Source organism: Echiichthys vipera (genome assembly GCF_963691815.1).
Source record: "Echiichthys vipera genome assembly, chromosome: 7".
Classification (NCBI taxonomy): Eukaryota; Metazoa; Chordata; class Actinopteri; order Perciformes; family Trachinidae; genus Echiichthys; species Echiichthys vipera.
In genome coordinates, this window is record NC_139832.1 from 29218981 (window position 1) to 29236618 (window position 17638).

Genomic DNA, 17638 nt, shown 5'->3' on the forward strand with positions numbered 1-17638 from the left:
TGATCAATTTGGTTTAAATTAGTTGTTTGATGCTTTAAAAACAGGGTGAAACATCATGATTGACAGCTTTGATTCACTCGCAGTATGGACGGGAATTCAATGACACGACTCCATCCCCCATCTCTACTGTGCACACTGGTCCTAAAATGACAACATGGCAGCGCCCAAACCCGGGATATTATGGCTTCACTTTTGTACAGTGGGAGGAAGTGGAGATGTGTAGTCCATATTTATAGACACTTGTATGGCTGAAACAAGTTTTTCCAGTTAAGAGAGTGTGGTGAAACACTCGTACTAACAAACCTCACAGAAAAAAAGTAAAACAGTTTAGGTTATGAATATGAAAATGTTTGTGCATGAGGTCCAATGTGTCAGGCCATCTTCCAGTCAGTACCTGAGTTTTTGTTGTGTGCGCTTCTCTCTGTATTGCTGGACAATACGCTCCTTCACCTCCTCTGGCAGGGCGTCAAACTCCTCCTCATCCAACTGCTGCAGCCACTGCTCCTCCCTGTCAGCTTTCTCTTTCTGCAGAGCCTCTGAAGGACACACACAGACAGTTCATCATATTGTAAAGAGCCATAAACCTTACTGAATAGAAATAATGATTCAATCATTTTCTGTCCTCTGTATAAGAATTTTTGTATGTTTTTGTATGTCTTTTACCCTCAGTTTCTCTCTGAGCTCTCTCCCGGGCCTTCAGGGCAGCATAGGAGTCAAACAAGTTGACTACATGGATGTGTTTGCGGTCATTAAGGGCCTTGAGAATGACTTGCAGAGTACTGGCTGCTGACTGTGTGTACACAGACTCGAGGCCATCAATCACTATGCCACTGTAACAATCGCTTCGCTATTATCACGGCACAGCACCAACAGCAATGACGGTGACAAGACAGAGAGAACAAACATGAGAAGGTACAAGTTAAACTTTGGTGACATTATAGCCGTGATCCTCTTTGATGTATGCATGTAGCATTTTGAATCTAAAGTTATTGTTTTACAGTAAGTCTGCACTAAATGTAAAGTCCTGTGACATTGTGCACTAGCAGTTATTGCATAAACTGCATTCATATGGGAAAACAGTGTGAAGACTTACCTGGAATCTTTCTGCCAGGATATCAACAAGTAGCTGTTCAGGCAAGAGATTGCAGAGTGTGCTCACGTCTCCTCCCTGAAACGAAACCACACAAAATGAATGTGTGTTCATATAATTATTTTAGTAGGGGCGGTCACGTGTGTCAGGCAGACGGTTACTGAGAGATGATATTTCTGATTTCTGATAGGGGCCTCTTATTAAAAGTATTTGTTGTTATAATAGAAATGTGTCTTGTTTGTATCTTTCTTTGACTATAGGTGACGGTATATTTAGAATTGCATCAGAAGATGCTGATGATTAAACAGTAGCAGACTGGCGTCCAAATAGATTTAAAGCCCAGGCAAGAAGCGCTCCGATGGTGCCGAATCCTTGATAGAACAATTTAGTCTATGAGGAGGAGGGGGTTAATCCTGCACACTAAGGAGATAGATTAAAAGCACACATTTATAGCAACAGTATTTATTAATAGGCCTATATTTATACCCAAAACCCAAGCCTCTTCAGCAACCCCAGAGCCAGAATGGAATAATCAATTAGTTCATAACCACATTTTGCGCATTTTCGAAGATTCAACTATGAGATTGGCAGTTGAATCAGGCTCAGTCGACTATCGGGGGTCACCCCTACGTTTTAGGTAGATATATTTACAAAGTATTTTGCTCGCAAAAATAAAGTATGTATCCCAATTCATATCCTCAATGTATTGAGGCAAAAAGGTATGCCAATGTTTTAAATCGAATTCCTAAACCTGGACTTCAATGGTTAAACATAACATAACGTAACACTAAAACTGTACCAGGAAAAGGGAAACGTGTGTGGAGTCATTTCTACTGCAGCTGTCCTCACTGAGTTCCACAGTATCTTGTGAAGCTCGAGCTGAATGTGGAGCTGGATCTGAGGCTTCGAGATGTGTTGCAGCTCCTGGTTCAATGGTCTGAGCTGAAAGCAGATGTATATTTATTTTCACCTTCATTTTACATCTAAACTGAATACTGCACTCTTCTTCATTAGTGTCTTGTATGACTATAGAAGATATATAAAGCCTAATTACAAGCACAAGGATGCTTAGTTTAATCACAGTCTTCTACTTTACACTTAAGCTGTTCCTGTGTAGTGGATGGTGGTCAAATGCCTTTGGCATCAGCACCCTGACAGTGTGGAAAAGTCACTTCTCAAACTTCTACACATATACACCCCCCAAAAACATGCATTAGAATTACCCTGCATACACAGTCGTATATTAATCTTACCAGCCTCCTCAGCCTTCTTCTCAGCATATTCAGCAGCAGCACAGTCATAGAGTTGTCTTGCGGTCAGGCTAACAGGTGAAGTGCCATTTATCAGCACCTCTGTAACCACAGCATCAACACTCAGGGTCGCCCCTCCGTAGTGATGTGCCAGAGCAGCCACTGTGATGCCCTTTTCTAAAGAGGAGGAACATGACAGACACACAGACACAGACACAGACACAAACACACACACACACACACAAACACACACACACACACACACACACACACACACACACACACACACACACACACACACACACACACGTATATATAGTATATATTACATCAGACTCCCAGCAGCTTGAGATTTAATGATCCAATCACAACTGTTTATCTCGTGTGAGACAGGTTAAAGGCAACGACTGTCCATCAGGTCCGTCCAGTGCAGTTATCAGATTAAGCTGGCATTTGGAACTAAAACAATGGCTCAAGTCAAAAATGCGACGACTAACTAGACTTACTACTAACTAATTGAACGTTACTTTTTATCCCATTGTTATATTCTGTCTGGGTCTGCTATCCTTCTGAATATGTAATGTATTGTGCTGTGTGTCATTTCTCTTCTATTTGTATATTATCTATTTATTTGCTGTCTCTTCTCATTTTTAAATTATTAATATTATTTTTACTTATTAGAGACTACAGATGCAAATTAGCAGCTTTGCTATAATCCGACACGTTTACAGACATCAGCAAATATCAATGTTCATTAATGTGCACTGTCCCTATCTTAAAAATAAAGCATTATTATTATTATTATTATTATTAATAATAAAATGTTTGCTGTAATGCAAAGACCTTCGTTGCCCCACCTCCATTTTGTTGCTCTGACTCTGAAGAAAATCAAAAATGAACTGAAAAGTTTCAGATTAATATACATTCGCGAATTATCCTGGTGATGTCAGGGTTCCGAAGTCAGAACCACAACAGAAAACTTTACTCCTTTCAACCTTGACAATTGAGTGCATTTAAGATTCAATCCTTCTGTTCTTACCTTTCACAATAAAAGCCCTAGACTGTGCAACCGTTTACTTGTCAGAGTGACTATTCGCAGGCAAGCATTTTGCATTTTCATCTTTAGTTTGTTTGACATGCCCCCGGTGTGTTAAAGCCTTAGGTCTTGAAATATTTTATCGAAATTTTGAAGATTATTATTTACTTGATTTATGATACAGTATCTACTGTTAATTATTGAATTAATTTGTTAGTTTGTTAAATAATGAGTAACTTCACCTGCCAATGGGGCTCCATATACAATAATAGCAATGCCTCTGCGGTTTCGTGCAGCCAGACCCTCAGGTGACAGATCAACACACATGTGGCGTGCAACTGCTCGGGATACGGGGGTCATCTCTAGCTGCCCCTGTCTCTCACTGCTTCCCTCTTTGGTCATCTCTGAAACGACTGAAAGCACAAACATAATTAAAACACACAGTACCTGGGAAATGAATTTGATTAAGCGCATGTCAGGCTACTTTCAAGTTCTGCTTCTAAAATGGTTGTACTCACATAGGTCAGTTGGTTTCACAGTTATAGTGCGTATTTCTTCCACTTGTTTGTCTGGTAGGGCATCGTTCTGTATTGACCTCTTTTCTTCCTTGTGTGTGTCACCCATCTCGGCTTCTTTTTCATCCAAGCCTTCATTCAGCTCTGCTGCACACAGGTAGATTAGATTAAAACAGGTTTGCACACAGTATGCAGACACCTGTAGGGATATGATTTCAGTCCTTGAAGCTACCATCATCTTTCAGCTGGGAGTAGTACTTCTTGTAGTAGTCGAGCAGTTCTGTGGGAAGACTCTCTCCAGGGGCTCTGGGAGGCAGCAGTAATGCGTTGTTCTCATCATAACCTTGCATCAGGCGTAGGATCTCCATGGGATGAAGTCATGGGGAAGAGAAGGGAGGGAGAAGAAAACCAGGACAGATACAGACACAGAAAGGAACAGACAGAAGAAAATTTAACATTTTGAGGGGCAGAGTGAGGAGATAAGACAAAAGAGGACATGATCCACAAGATGGGAAGAGAAGTGGGAAAGATCCGGTAAAAGCATGTCTATCAGAACCTTCTGTGATATATGGTTTATGCATAAGAACTGATAATGATTTATAAGCCTTGAGTTTTGCATTTTAGCCATTGGCATCTTCAATCAATCCGGTTGTTAAGTCTGACGTAACACCCTTTCAAAATACGATTTCTGGGTCCAAATGCTCGGTTGAAATAAAACAGACACAACGGCCGAACATGTGAGCAATTACGATCACCTCTAAAGTGAGTTAGACACCTTAACCATCCATAAAATGACAATTACGTTTTAAAAAAAAAAACTCAGATCATTTCAAACAACAGGGAATACTGAAATGCTGCTTTGAGAAATACCCAGCTTGGACTGGCTTGAACCCAGAAATCATATTTTGAAAGGGCGTAACGTCACGACTTAACAGCCGGATAAAGGAGAGGGAAACTGACAATTTTTAACCAGCTGAGGTGAATCATCCAACACACTTTTGCCAGCAGGTGAGCAGGGAGCTCCGGGTGCTGACACACAAGCTTGAAACTGGATAAAAAGTAAATTTCTGGCAATTGAGAGTTTGTCATTCAACTCCATTAGTACCACCGGGTCATGTTGAAGGCCTCTGGGTTAATTTATTCAGCATTTTCTTATATTCAGTAGTTTTTCATCATCATCATCATCATCATAATCATCATCATCATTTGCTACACTTTGCTATCCTACAGAAGAGAGCTACCTTTTCTTCCTCAAGATACTGTGTGTCGAATTCCAGGGAGTAGAACTCAATGGGGAAAGAGCAGGGGTTGATGACAGTGACCTCCGCTTCAACCCCAGTGGTGGCAGGCAGGCAAGGCCCCAGCTGCAGCACTGATGGGCAGAACTCGAGTTGTGGCTCCTCACCCTGCCCCTGGGCTGTAATGAACAACTGCTGGGGGCTCTCAGCCACACAGATCACTAGCTGCCTGTTGTAAGCATGCTGCAAAGACACATACAGGTTACCACCCGTTGAATGACGTGATGCTGTGATATGTATTGCGACAATCTCTAAAGTTAGTTAAGCTCTTTACCCCTTTAGCAGGACTGAACTTTATCTGAACATTGACTCGTTCACCAGGAGACAGCATGCCGGAGCTAGGAATCATCTTGAACACCACTGGAGTTGGTCGCCGCTTCTGCAAGACCTTTATACACTGGTGGAGTGCAACAACAGAGGCAGGTGTCACCGGAATGCAGTTATGTCTGTATTTGTCTCTTTTAGATAGTATTCTAAACACGTTTCTTGAGATGATAGATGCCATGTAGAAGTAGTTTTTGTTACCAGGAGCCGGTTGCACCAACTGGTCTTCACTAAGACTGGTCCTAGGTGCTAAGTTTGTTTTTGTTTGGACCAGTCTTTAGAACAGAACTAACGTCAATTGCACCAACCAAACTTAAAACTAGACTTGTCTACGCCTGGTTTTAGCGATGCACATTCATGTATGTAACTATGGCGCCCACTCTTTTGCTAATGTGTAATTAATCATTTATCATTTGCAGCAACGTGATTATGGAGGATTAGAGTAAGAAAAAAGGAAATTTCACAGTGATACGGAAATAAATAGAGCTGTATAGGAGAGGCATGTCTGTGTTGGATTGACAGCAGCTGTCAGGAAAGTGAGAGAGGAGAAATGGTGAATAAACTCAGTTGTAGCTTACAACTGAGGGATGGACAGTGTGTTGTTAAGACGGTTTGGTCACTATAACCGCGATATGAAACTTTCATATCGTTTCATACTTATATAGGGAAAGATTATTTTTTTAGTCACTTAGCTCTTTAGCAGAAATGGTTCATAATTGTTTGTGTTCATTGTTCACTCGCACACGGTAAATATAATTTAATTTAATTTTAGTTCTTTCACCATCAGGTTTTAGAATGAATGTGCGATTTGGCTAACTAATGCCTTGAGCTATGCTGTCATCTTTTTGCTCCATGAATACAAGCTACCGTCCGCTCATATGGAGAGTTGTTAACTCTCATGCAGGAACTGAATATATACATGCTAGTTGGCTGACCGCCGTTCCACTTTTTGGGCGAGACACAGGCCCTGTGAGGTGATGCAACAGTCGGCCTTCTTTTGCCACTAGTTTTTTTAATTTTGCTTGCAAGCACATTTATAGGTTCCTGCTGCTGCTACAGCTGATCAGCTAGCTCGCTAGATATGGAGCTTGATAACTGACATTAGCGGTGCAGTTTTCACCGGTGAACATTTGTTTTGTCACTCATGATGATTTTGTCACACAAGATGTGTTCATGTTTGTTAGTTAGCTAGCTTAAAAGGAGACTTTAGCAGGTAATATGCTAATGTGTGTAGTTTGTGGCTATTATCTATCAGGCTGAGATTTTGACTAGTCTCCTGACTAGTGACTACCGACTTAGCTTAAGACCAGGCGTAAGCCCTGTTTGTGCAACCCACCCCTGGAGATCATATTAAAAAAATAATTTAAAAAGTGAATTGAACTTTATATAAAATGACAACTGTACCTTTTTTAAAGGCTTCTCCTTCTCAACTATGCTCCAGTAGCAGGGCACACGCTCACGATTAAACAGCTGTATTGTCTTTATCTAATGGGGAACAACAACAACAACAGCAACAACGTGGGTGCATTCTCATGTCAATTTCGCTACAACAGAATTAATTGATAATCAGTTAATACATGGCCTACATGCTCTTCAGCATACAATCACAAATCAGTTAAAAGATAATGCTTTTACTTCATAAGCATTTCAAGTGCATGAGCTTTGTAAGAAAAATCCTTGTAAATTGAAAACTTCACCTGCTCTGACCGGCACCACAGACCAAGAGGCACCACAGTGAGACAGCACACATAAAACCTTTGTGCTTCCTATTCTCCTACTTTTGCATGTTGATAACACAAAGTAAAATAAAAAAAGGACAGTATCAATTTGATCTGATCTTGTGTAACTGTCCAATTTAAATCTCTCACATCAGTGTAAGAGAATATCTAATTATACTAACTTCCAACACGGCATTTTCATACAATCATAGAGCACAACAAGCCACCTTATGTAGGGCTACATAACAGTATCTAGTCATTCGTGTTATCATACTGTATTACCTGACACATGCCACACTGCAAAGTTTCAAACTGCAGTGTATCTGTGGAAACAGTAATGGCCGGCACAGTTACCACTGCAAGCAGCCGCACCTGGACCATTGGGCCACCTGTGACCTGTGAACCCAAACAAAATCATCTTAGAAACAAGGTCACAATGCTACTGATCAACAAGAAAGTTTAGTTAGAAATAATGAAAATATTTGTGCACATGTACATGTTTATGTATGCTCATGTTTACCCGTATTGGCAAGACAACATTTAAGTCCCCCTTCTTCAGGTTGGCTACTTGGGGAGCAAATTTAACGGTGAAAGTCTGTGTCTGGCTGCAGGGCAAGTTTTTCACTCTTTCGAATTCTGCACTAAATCCTTTGAAGAAGCAACAAAACACTCAAAATGTTATTCATTTCATAAGGGAAAACTGAGAACATTGAGAAGAAATAGAACATGAAACTGCCTATTGAAAAAAAAAAGGATTAGAAGACAGACAGAATACTACCCTACTAATGATGCAGCACTTATTTTTATAGATTATTTTTTTGGCAGTTTACATGCCTTTATTATATAGGACAGACAGGTAATGGGGTGAGAGAGAGAGGGGGAGACATGCAGCAAAGGGCCACAGCTTGGAGTCGAACCTGCAGCCGCTGCCTCAAGGACCTTCAGCCTCTTTACAAGAGGACTGCTTTAACCACTGTGCCACCGGTTGCCCCATGCAGCACTTCTTTAACAGTAAATTAATGTAATTATCCATATCCTTTTTCTCTAATATCCTATCACTTTAAAGCAACATTGAATAACCAGTTTGATGCTACACTGACTTGTAGTAGGGAGATCTGTGGCTCTGCCATTCCCACTCTGTCTGCGCGATGATTGCCTGCCTGTTTCTGCAACTTTTGTGAGCAGGTAAGATCTCCTGGAAGAACTGTGTAATGCCTTGAGGGACTACCACTGATTTTGGTAAAACTTGATCATATTCCTTGGAGAAACTATAGCTGTTACCAGTAAGTTAGCTCAGTTAGCCATGCTGCCAGGAGTGTGAAAACACCCTTAATGGTAGAGGCAAAGAAGAGACCTTTGATGTATAGGGAAGGGACTACAGAGGATGTTAACAGCTAGAAAGAAAAAGGAGAGAGTGATCGAGCAAAAAGCGGATAGACTGACTTTAGTCGTTAGCAAGAGCTTTGTGAAATAAAAGGCTGCAGGACAGACAGTTGGCTTTCGTACTGAGTAATATCAGCTGGCATGCTATGTCTTGTGTTGTTACACTTTTGCTGTGTTAGCAAAGCTTTAGACTCACTGTTTGATCATGAGTAACAATACATGTACACATGTATACGCCTGTGGTGTATAAGTGAATTACACTCTTAAAAATATAGGGGTGCTAAATCACAAAAATACCAATGTTACGCAATGTTGCTTTAATCCTAGAACACTAACGTTACAATTAGTAACACCATCACTAATGCTGGGTATATTTTACCTGATATAATATACCTGATAAAAAGTACATCTCATCAAAATGTATTAATGTACAACAATACATGGCAAAAAGTACTCTTGTTTCATTTCCCCCATAACACATCTCATAAAATGAAAAAAAGGTATTGTTATTAACATATTTAAAGGCTCTAAAATTAGTGGGAAAATAAAAAATTACAACAATCGTGCAGGGAAATATTACACAACAGGTGTGTTCTCGGGTTAAGTTAGGAGATTATTATTAGTATTTGCTCATCTCACTTACCCACACAGGGCTCAATCTAGGTTTTATCTCTCCTCCTTAAAAAGAGTTTGACATTGTGGGAGATACGCTTGTTCACTTTCACGCAGAGAGTTAGATGAGAAGATAAATACCAATGTCATATCTGTTTATTGAATATGAAGCTGGATACAGGAGATGGTTAGTCAGGCTAAGCGTTAACACTGGAAATGTGGAAAAAGCTATGCTGGCTGAGTCCAGAGTTAAAAAAAATCCACCTACCAGTATCTCTAAATCTTACTTATTAATGCATTTTTTTGTTTTTTAGTTTAAACTGTACCAAAAGACTTCCTGCAGTGTTGTTGCCACAATTGATGTTGCCAGGCAAGCAGTGGCGTGTCCATGATACAGCTAATCCAAGAGTAGGTGTTGATAGGTAACCTTTTTTTATTTTCTACTATTTTGATGAAGAATGTGCATAATTGCACAAATGCTCAGAGGAGGCCAGAAATATATCCTTCAATGGTTTTATTTCTCATGTAATTGCTGTGTTTCCTAAGACACTGTCAGTATATAAGCACCAGATGCATCATAACACCAAGCTGTTTGCACTACTGTGGTACAGTAATTATGAGGTATCACATGAACATAAAACACACGTATGACTTTCTGAAAATGCCACAGGATCTTCAGTAATGCATTGTGTTACCTGTGCCAGCTAGAGGTTTGCCATCGGCATGGAAGGACACAGCCACCGACCCAGTATTAGTCACAGTTACAGTGTGACTGAGGACTTTGCCTGGAATAACGTAACCAAAATCCAAAACATACTCTGGGAGCAGGAACCTGGGGGAGTGGAAAGAGGTTGGGGTGGAAACATGAATACGACAATAACAAGCAACATCCATGTCACAAGTTTGTTCACTGAAACAGGGCTTGGACATACATCAGCCTTAAGATTTACCCAGATTCAATAATTCAATTGTTTCAAATTATCATGATCATATTATGTTATTATACAAAGCTGCCACTGATATGATCATTTTCAAACAAATTATAATTGAAAATTCAAAAAAAGTTATTAAAGTTTTGGATTTACAAGCAGGAAGTGTTTTTTCCTTTCAATTCAACACAGGCCTTGAATATCAACTTGATTATTTTGCATTTCATTATTTGCAGTATACATTTGTAGAAGTTAAACAAGGGATCACAATATGCTACAATTAAAACAACAACAACAATGCACACTATGACATCCATCAGTTTGCACAAGTACCACAGAACAAAAATCCTACCCAGCAAGATATTATTCATTAACCCAAACTCTTTGAATCCCGCAAACACAGTTCTTGTTTCAGTCCTATGAGTGGACCATCTGTTTAATCAGTGTGTGTGTGTGTGTGTGTGTGTGTGTGTGTGTGTGTGTGTGTGTGTGTGTGTGTGTGTGGGTTTGTAAACATACTGTCTAAGTTTCTGCCATTTTCGTGAGGAACCTTGCGAGTCTCTGAGCTCCAGCAGGCTAGCGGTCACAGCGAGAGCATTCTGTTTGACCAGCGTTTTCTCAATCTCCATGTGAAGCAGCTCTTCATGCTAGAGGCAGCAGGAAAAAGAAAGAAATTAACAATGGAGAGGGACACAGAAGGAAGAGCTCAGAACCACTCCAAAGTTAATTAAAAAGTATTAAAAAGTTACATAAGCCATCAACAGCAGTCTCAGCCATAAACACAATACTTTAAGGTATCTCCAAATGTATTTTGTCCTCGTCGTACATAAGGTACAGAATGAGAGCTAGATGCAATTCAGTTTTGACTGGTTATATGGCATATGTTCTAATGTGCTGGCTTGTAATGCAAAGCTGGCTGTCCGATTGTTTATCATTCCACAACACACTTCAGGATAGGAAAGGAATTGGCATGAGAAATACTTAAATGTCTAGACATACCAGAAGTACCCAACAGTATATCAATTGCAGCATTAAGACAGGTATTTTTTATGCTTTAGAATCAAAATCATAACTGGGATATAATTAATAATGAGGAATTCAAATGTGCGAATGCTCCACATAGGGACTTTGATTGTAGACACCAGACAAATAGTGATTGAGCCCAATTTTAATTGGTTTTCAGTTACTTTTAAACTCAGGTAAAACAAAATACATGCTGTTCACCAGAAAACGGACTGAAGTGAATATTACTCCTTTAATGATATACCAACAGAAAGAGTATCCACTTGTAAATTCCCTTGGCTTCTGGCTAGATGACAAGCAATGCTTCAAAAACATTAATGAACTGACTATGTCCCTAAAAGAAAAACTGGTATTTATCTATGGAAATAAAGCATTAATTACCCATGACTACAGAAAGGAAATTGTACAGTCAACCTTTGTATCTGTTATGGATTATGTCGCTGCCATTTTATGCACTCTCCTACGTATACTTTTAAACCTCTGGATACAGTCACTTCAGGGGCAGTTTTGCCTTCTCTGGACTGAAGGTTGAAGAACAGAGGGTGTCATATGTACAGATTGTATAGCCCTTTGAGGTAAATCTGTGATTTTGGGCTAAATAATTAAATTAAAATTAAATAAACTAACTTGACATTATGTAATGAGAGATACCCTTTGTGTTTTGACTATTCAAAAATACATTCAGATTCTGTTATACAGCATATCGAGGAAGCTATTGTATGATAAAATGTGGCATAACAGATCTGAGGTATTCTCACTTATATTTTTTTATTGGAGATATAAAGAATCACATTTGCATAATAATGCCTAGCTGTAATCATTCTGACTTGTCACATCGTAAATATGACTTAAAAATGTATTTATAGATTTCGACATATAATGATGAATAATGTGGCGACACGGTGGTGTGGTGGTTAGCACTGTCGCTTCACAGCAAAAGAGTCTCCCCCGTGTCTGGGTTCTCTCCGGGTTCTCTGTTTCCTCCCAAAATCCAAAGTGTTTGGTGAATTGATTACTCTAAATTGTGAATGTGAGTGTGCATGGTTGTCTGTCTCTATGTGCCTTGTGATAGACTGGCGTCCTTTCCAGGGTGGACCCCGCCTCAAGCCCAATGTCAGCTGGGATCGGCTCCAGCCCCCCACGACCCCGTTAGGGACAAGCGGTTGAAGATGATGGATGGATGCATAATGATGAATTATCAAGAAACAACTGAACTGTAAATCATAACAACAATAGATAGAAATAGACTAAAATCTTTTCATTCTAGTTAAGGGGAATGTCATGGATGTTGTTGGGGCAACACACAAAACAATGAAAAAATACTGAGGGGATTAGCAGAAAATAGCAATTTCCATCAGAATCCAATGTATAGTGTCTTCTCCTGGAAAACCAATACACAGACAAGAAGCAGAAATGTAGTGGGACTGACATACCAGTATGGAAAAATATATATATTTGAAGCACACTATATATGTTGACCACAATGGCATATATATTTCTGAATACATTTACATTCTAAACAGGATTCAAACACATATTTAGTGTCGATGTGTTAAATTGGTTTTAGCCCATTTAGACTCACCTCCTGTACTTCCATGTACTAGAAGAAAGCACTGTAAACTTTTCACTACACTATGTACAGTATGCTTGTAGTAGCCTACATGATCACATTTTTTGAAAATATTACGATACGGAAGATACGGTTTTGATAATTGTTGTTCATCTTAGTCACTGACTGTGAGGGTGCAGTTGGCCTCGGTTGTTGCTCCTTCTCCAGTAGTAATTCCATTCATATGCTCCTCTCTGACTCTGTCTCCTTCCACAGCGGTTCTGGCCTGTTGCACCACATCACTGTAGCTATCGTCTGCTGCAAGGGAATCACATCACCACACCAGTGTAAATGAAGAGTTATATTTGTGTCTCAATATTTGTTAGCAAGGAGACATGATTTTTAGGAAAACCTGTCCATTAACAAGAATAATTCCAATTCCTTATTGATTCCCTTATTGAGTCCTGATCAATATTTTGTATTGAAAGAAAAGTCGGCCTACCCAGGGTTTAAAGTTGTACTCCGTAACATTTTCATCTCTTTAATTGTCTTTTAAGTTACTGTCTATCAAAGAGTGAGTTAAAACAATGGTGATTGATCATATGAACCTCTAATGAAAGCACTTGTTGCCTTTCTGCTGATTATTCCAATTTTTGTGTCTGAGGTGACATTCCCGGGCTAGATGTAAATAATCCACGTTATAATAACATTATGCTGCGTTCACTTGTAATTGGAAATCGGGAATTTACAACTTGAGTCAGGCTTGTAGTAAGAGCAGAAATGTAATAGGAACATGTGTGTGTGTGTATGGATTTAAGAGGGTAACATACAGGTGACAGACTGGAAGTTGAGAGGTGAATTTGTTTCTATAAAGTTTACAAAGAGCAAAACATTTAAAATTTAAAAATTGGCAACACACATAGTGACCGTGAACGTGACAAGATGGAGGCTCTGAAAGAACAGGCTCGCCTGCAATTGCATTTTACTCCCACAGAGGCCGCTAGAAACAACGTATCTCAAATCTTATGGAGTACAACTTTAAGCATCAACGCAACTGTTTTAACACATTTAGGTTATTTAGATTTTAGGGTTTTTCAAAGGAAAGATATGCTAAGTCCGCATGTGTGGTGCTAATGTTATTATAACGGCACACTTTGGACCTGTTCTTCTTCTCGGTCATGACTCCTTGTCGTTGAAAGTTTCCTGCAGTGTATGAATTTGACATCATTGTCTTTAAATTCACAACTGTCAGAAAAACATGCCGAAAAAGAATTGATAAGCTCAGAGCTATACAATTACGGTTCCGAGTCCAATGTGTTCCCTTTTATTAACTGGAACCGGTCCCAGATTTCCATCATTATCAGTAAGTTATACTTTAAAGATGGACAATGCCCTTCTCACTATATAAAAGTGAAGAGATGTATATAGGTTTGTCTTGCCCTGTGTTTTAATTTCTTTTTTTCTTTTTTTCTGCTTTTTGTGTGAAGATACTTGTATGGCCGAAGATGATCAATCCAACTACAGGATACAGGGAAGATAAACAAAAAAAAGGGAAGCCAAAATATCCTGGGGATAGGCACTGCCATGTTGTATTTTGCAACCATAGTCTGCCCAGTATTGAACGAGCAGTATTGAAGTCCTTCCCAATCAGGAGTTGATCACAGCTGTCAATCATGAGGTTTCACCTTGTCTTAAAAAATTACAGAAACCATTTTTGGAAGGATTAATTGGATCTGCACTTTGATTTTTTTGTTTGGCTTATGTCCCATGGTGGGGTTTATGACCCACACTGCGGCAAGCCACCAAGGGGGCGATCAAGATTCTTTTAACTTTACTTTCAAGGAGCATCTTTATATACAGTGTAATGGCTCCTATTCACAATTCCTTCCAGTGGTATTACCTGTCCCCATAATTGCATTTGGATAGATATAATGAATATAGTAGAACATAGCAGTTACTCTATTGCATCTACAATATATTTGGCTAAAGGGATAAGCATAGTAACAGATAAAAAAACATTGTATACTTCATCGTAAATGTTCATTATTTTTGGCTTGTTAAGGATATGATCATGTCTGTGAATATGTATCTATGTGTCTATGCATACACAGGTGTTGTGGCAGGTTCAGCCTGATCCTTGGGAACACTCCCTCTCCAGTCAGTGTAATGTCCTGCAGTGACAGGAAAGCCACTTGCAGCTGAAGCCGCTTCTCAAATACCTCCGGGATGCCGGGGAGGTAGAGCACACGCAGACATTGCTCCGCATATGCATCAATGTAACCCTGACACACAGAATCAAACACACAGAAAAAATGGTAAAAACCCTTAAACATAATAAATGACCCTCCCACATCTGTAATAGTCCCAAGATGAACTCACCATGGAGGGGATGACCATGGGTTGGCCTGGTCTGACCTCCAGTTCTTTCTCATTTTGCTCCTCTTCCAGGGCATTCATCTGTCCCCATGCCTCCTCACTTGCCTCTGCATCCTCCCATTGAGGGTAAATGATGCGGAATTTGAAGCCCACCTTGCCAGTGTTCCTGAGGGTCACCTCAGCTTCCCCTTCATGATCAAACAGCTGGAAGAAAAAGAGGAGAGAGGCAACACTGCTTTTACGGCAAACAGAGGGTTTTGGTAAAACCTCTCCACCCAGTGTCTTTTAGGTGGAAGTGTCAAGATCTGGCTCTGTCAGTGCCCTCCTCTCCTTTGTCTTGTGTGTGTTTGTCTCCCTCTGTCTGCGTTTCCCTGCATGTGCTTTCCCCTGTCTGTCTGTAGGTCCGGTAGGCGTTCCCCAAAGCTGCTGCCTGTTTAGCTGATTACACCACCACCCTAAAAGCCTGAAGCTGGCAGGCATGCTGTGCCGGACCGTCGTCGACCCAACCTTGGAAAAAACTATTCCCCCCGGACTGGCATCCCCTTTCTCGTAGTGATTTTCACGCTCCCCGTTGTAAGCTTACTAATCGTGTTTTGTGTTGTTTTCTCTCCGTAGTTTCCCGTGTTCCCGTTTTCCCGTCCGTCTCCCGATCTCCCATCGTCTCCCCGTTCTTGTATTTCCGTGTTTGTTCAGTTAGTCTTGTGTTTGATTATCCGTAGTGTTTTTTCCGTTGGTATTTATTAAACGTTTAATTTGTACTTGCTTTTGTCCATGTCTGCATTTGAGTCGACCTTTGTGTTATTCCTGTACCGTTCATGACAGGAAGAGAGGTTCTGTAAAGGTGATAAAGTAACATAAAAAAGAGCACGCATGATGTTGGCCTGTGTCTAAACCTACTGGTTTATGGTAATAACTATGAAAATATGACAATAAAGAAGATAAAGTGAGAGTAGTTTTTTACCGAGCGCAATGCAATTTATGTGAGTGTTAAAAGTTAGAGACAGAGGGAAACAAGAAAAGTGATTCAGAAATGTTTTTGGAACTGTTCAAAGTTGGTCACTTGTGCATGCACAAAGGGGGTTGTTTCAGGACTTCCTGACTAATATTGATAAATCTAAGAGACCACAAGAAAACAACACAGGGAGTAAGAGAGGGAGAGAGGGAGAGAGGGAGAGAGAAAAGAAAGCAAGATGAAGAATAGTGCTGAACAGACAGGAAGGTCAGAGAAATGTTCTGCTGAATCGCTCAGTTCAACTAAATCAAAAATCAATATGTCCATTTTTTGAATATCAATGATACCTGCTCCAGATGGCTTGCATACGTAAAGAGGCAGTGGAAGTGCAAAAGACCAAAGTGTGAAAAACAATGCAGTGACATTTAAAGTTAATGTGATTCCTCTCATCAGTCTTTTTAGCTGGGTAAAAAAAACCTTTGATGCCACTCTCAATTAGATAATATGCTTTTATATCATGTGTACCCTAATGACATACAAGCCATCCTCCCGCAATCTGTCCCTCAGCATTAGATTATGTGGTAATAATTAAAAAGAAATGAAATGGGGTAAACATTAACAGTAAGGAAAGGTAAAAAAAATCATGACACAATGCAGCAAAAATCTTCACCCAAAATCACTACGAAATCTGTCATGCATCACTCCCCCAAGTTTTTTTTTTTTTTAAAAAAGAATGAATTAGTTTTGTATGAAATATCATGTGTCACACATGGATGAGCAAACAGCTGGCAAAGGAAGAACAAGGACAAGAAAAGCACACAAAACAAACAGACAAAAGGAGGACAATTTACACAAGAAAAAATAACAAAGGAAAGTTTAGCCCTCACATGAGTCATGGTGCGTTCAAGTTGTACTCGGAAGTCTGGCTGTCCGAGCACCGAGTCAGAACTTTCAACTGGAACAACCTCCGTGGTCGGATTTCCTGTAGCCTAGAAGTTTCAGCCGGTGTTTTTTTATTAATGTTTTTTCAGTGACCTGTTTATGCGGAGAGGGGTTATAATTAGTGGCTTATGATGTAGTGCCATCTTGTGTCCTCTTCCGTTTTTGACCGTAGGCTACTTTTTCTGACTTTGTAACTGAAACGCTGATAACTCTGGTGTGACTTCATTCCCAGCTCCGACTTCCGAGGTAAATGGAACACACCATCAATCCTGCCTCCTTTGCCACTTCAGCAGTCTCTAATGTCAGTTCTTATGCTAACCTCAAAGATCAGTACATACTAGGCTGAAACATAAGTATTTGATTGGTAGAGCTTGTTGGGATAAAGAACTGAAGATAAAGGGGTAGAGGAGCCCTTGATACATACCTGTAGACCAAAGTCTATATAGGTGGAGTCAAGGCTGTAGCTGATTACTGATGCCTCTCCTCTGAGTTTGATTTCATACGTAGGCCCCTCCTCCACATGACACTGTGCTACCAACTCTCTGCTAATATTTTCATGGCCGTAGAAAGAGAAAAGGACCTGCTGCTGGTCCCCAGGTTGCAGATGACCATGTATGGGCAAGATATCAAACACCTACAGA

At 40.0% G+C, this 17638-nt stretch overlaps 1 protein-coding gene across 1 annotated transcript in view; it reads right to left on the reverse strand.

The window, feature by feature from the left end:
- Nucleotides 1–17638, reverse strand: part of hydin (HYDIN axonemal central pair apparatus protein) — a gene marked incomplete at both ends in the record, with an annotated part of 121953 nt that overhangs the window by 52888 nt on the left and 51427 nt on the right. Inside the window, 18 exons of the mRNA XM_083916955.1 lie at nt 395–536; nt 664–847; nt 1094–1168; nt 1890–2032; nt 2344–2517; nt 3619–3789; nt 4124–4253; nt 5133–5372; nt 5464–5647; nt 6913–6998; nt 7514–7627; nt 7752–7879; nt 9922–10058; nt 10675–10802; nt 12915–13045; nt 14835–15009; nt 15107–15307; nt 17422–17631. Of these exons, the coding sequence (XP_083773081.1) occupies nt 395–536; nt 664–847; nt 1094–1168; nt 1890–2032; nt 2344–2517; nt 3619–3789; nt 4124–4253; nt 5133–5372; nt 5464–5647; nt 6913–6998; nt 7514–7627; nt 7752–7879; nt 9922–10058; nt 10675–10802; nt 12915–13045; nt 14835–15009; nt 15107–15307; nt 17422–17631 (2753 nt within the window). The remainder of the gene's footprint in view (nt 1–394; nt 537–663; nt 848–1093; nt 1169–1889; nt 2033–2343; nt 2518–3618; nt 3790–4123; nt 4254–5132; nt 5373–5463; nt 5648–6912; nt 6999–7513; nt 7628–7751; nt 7880–9921; nt 10059–10674; nt 10803–12914; nt 13046–14834; nt 15010–15106; nt 15308–17421; nt 17632–17638) is intronic.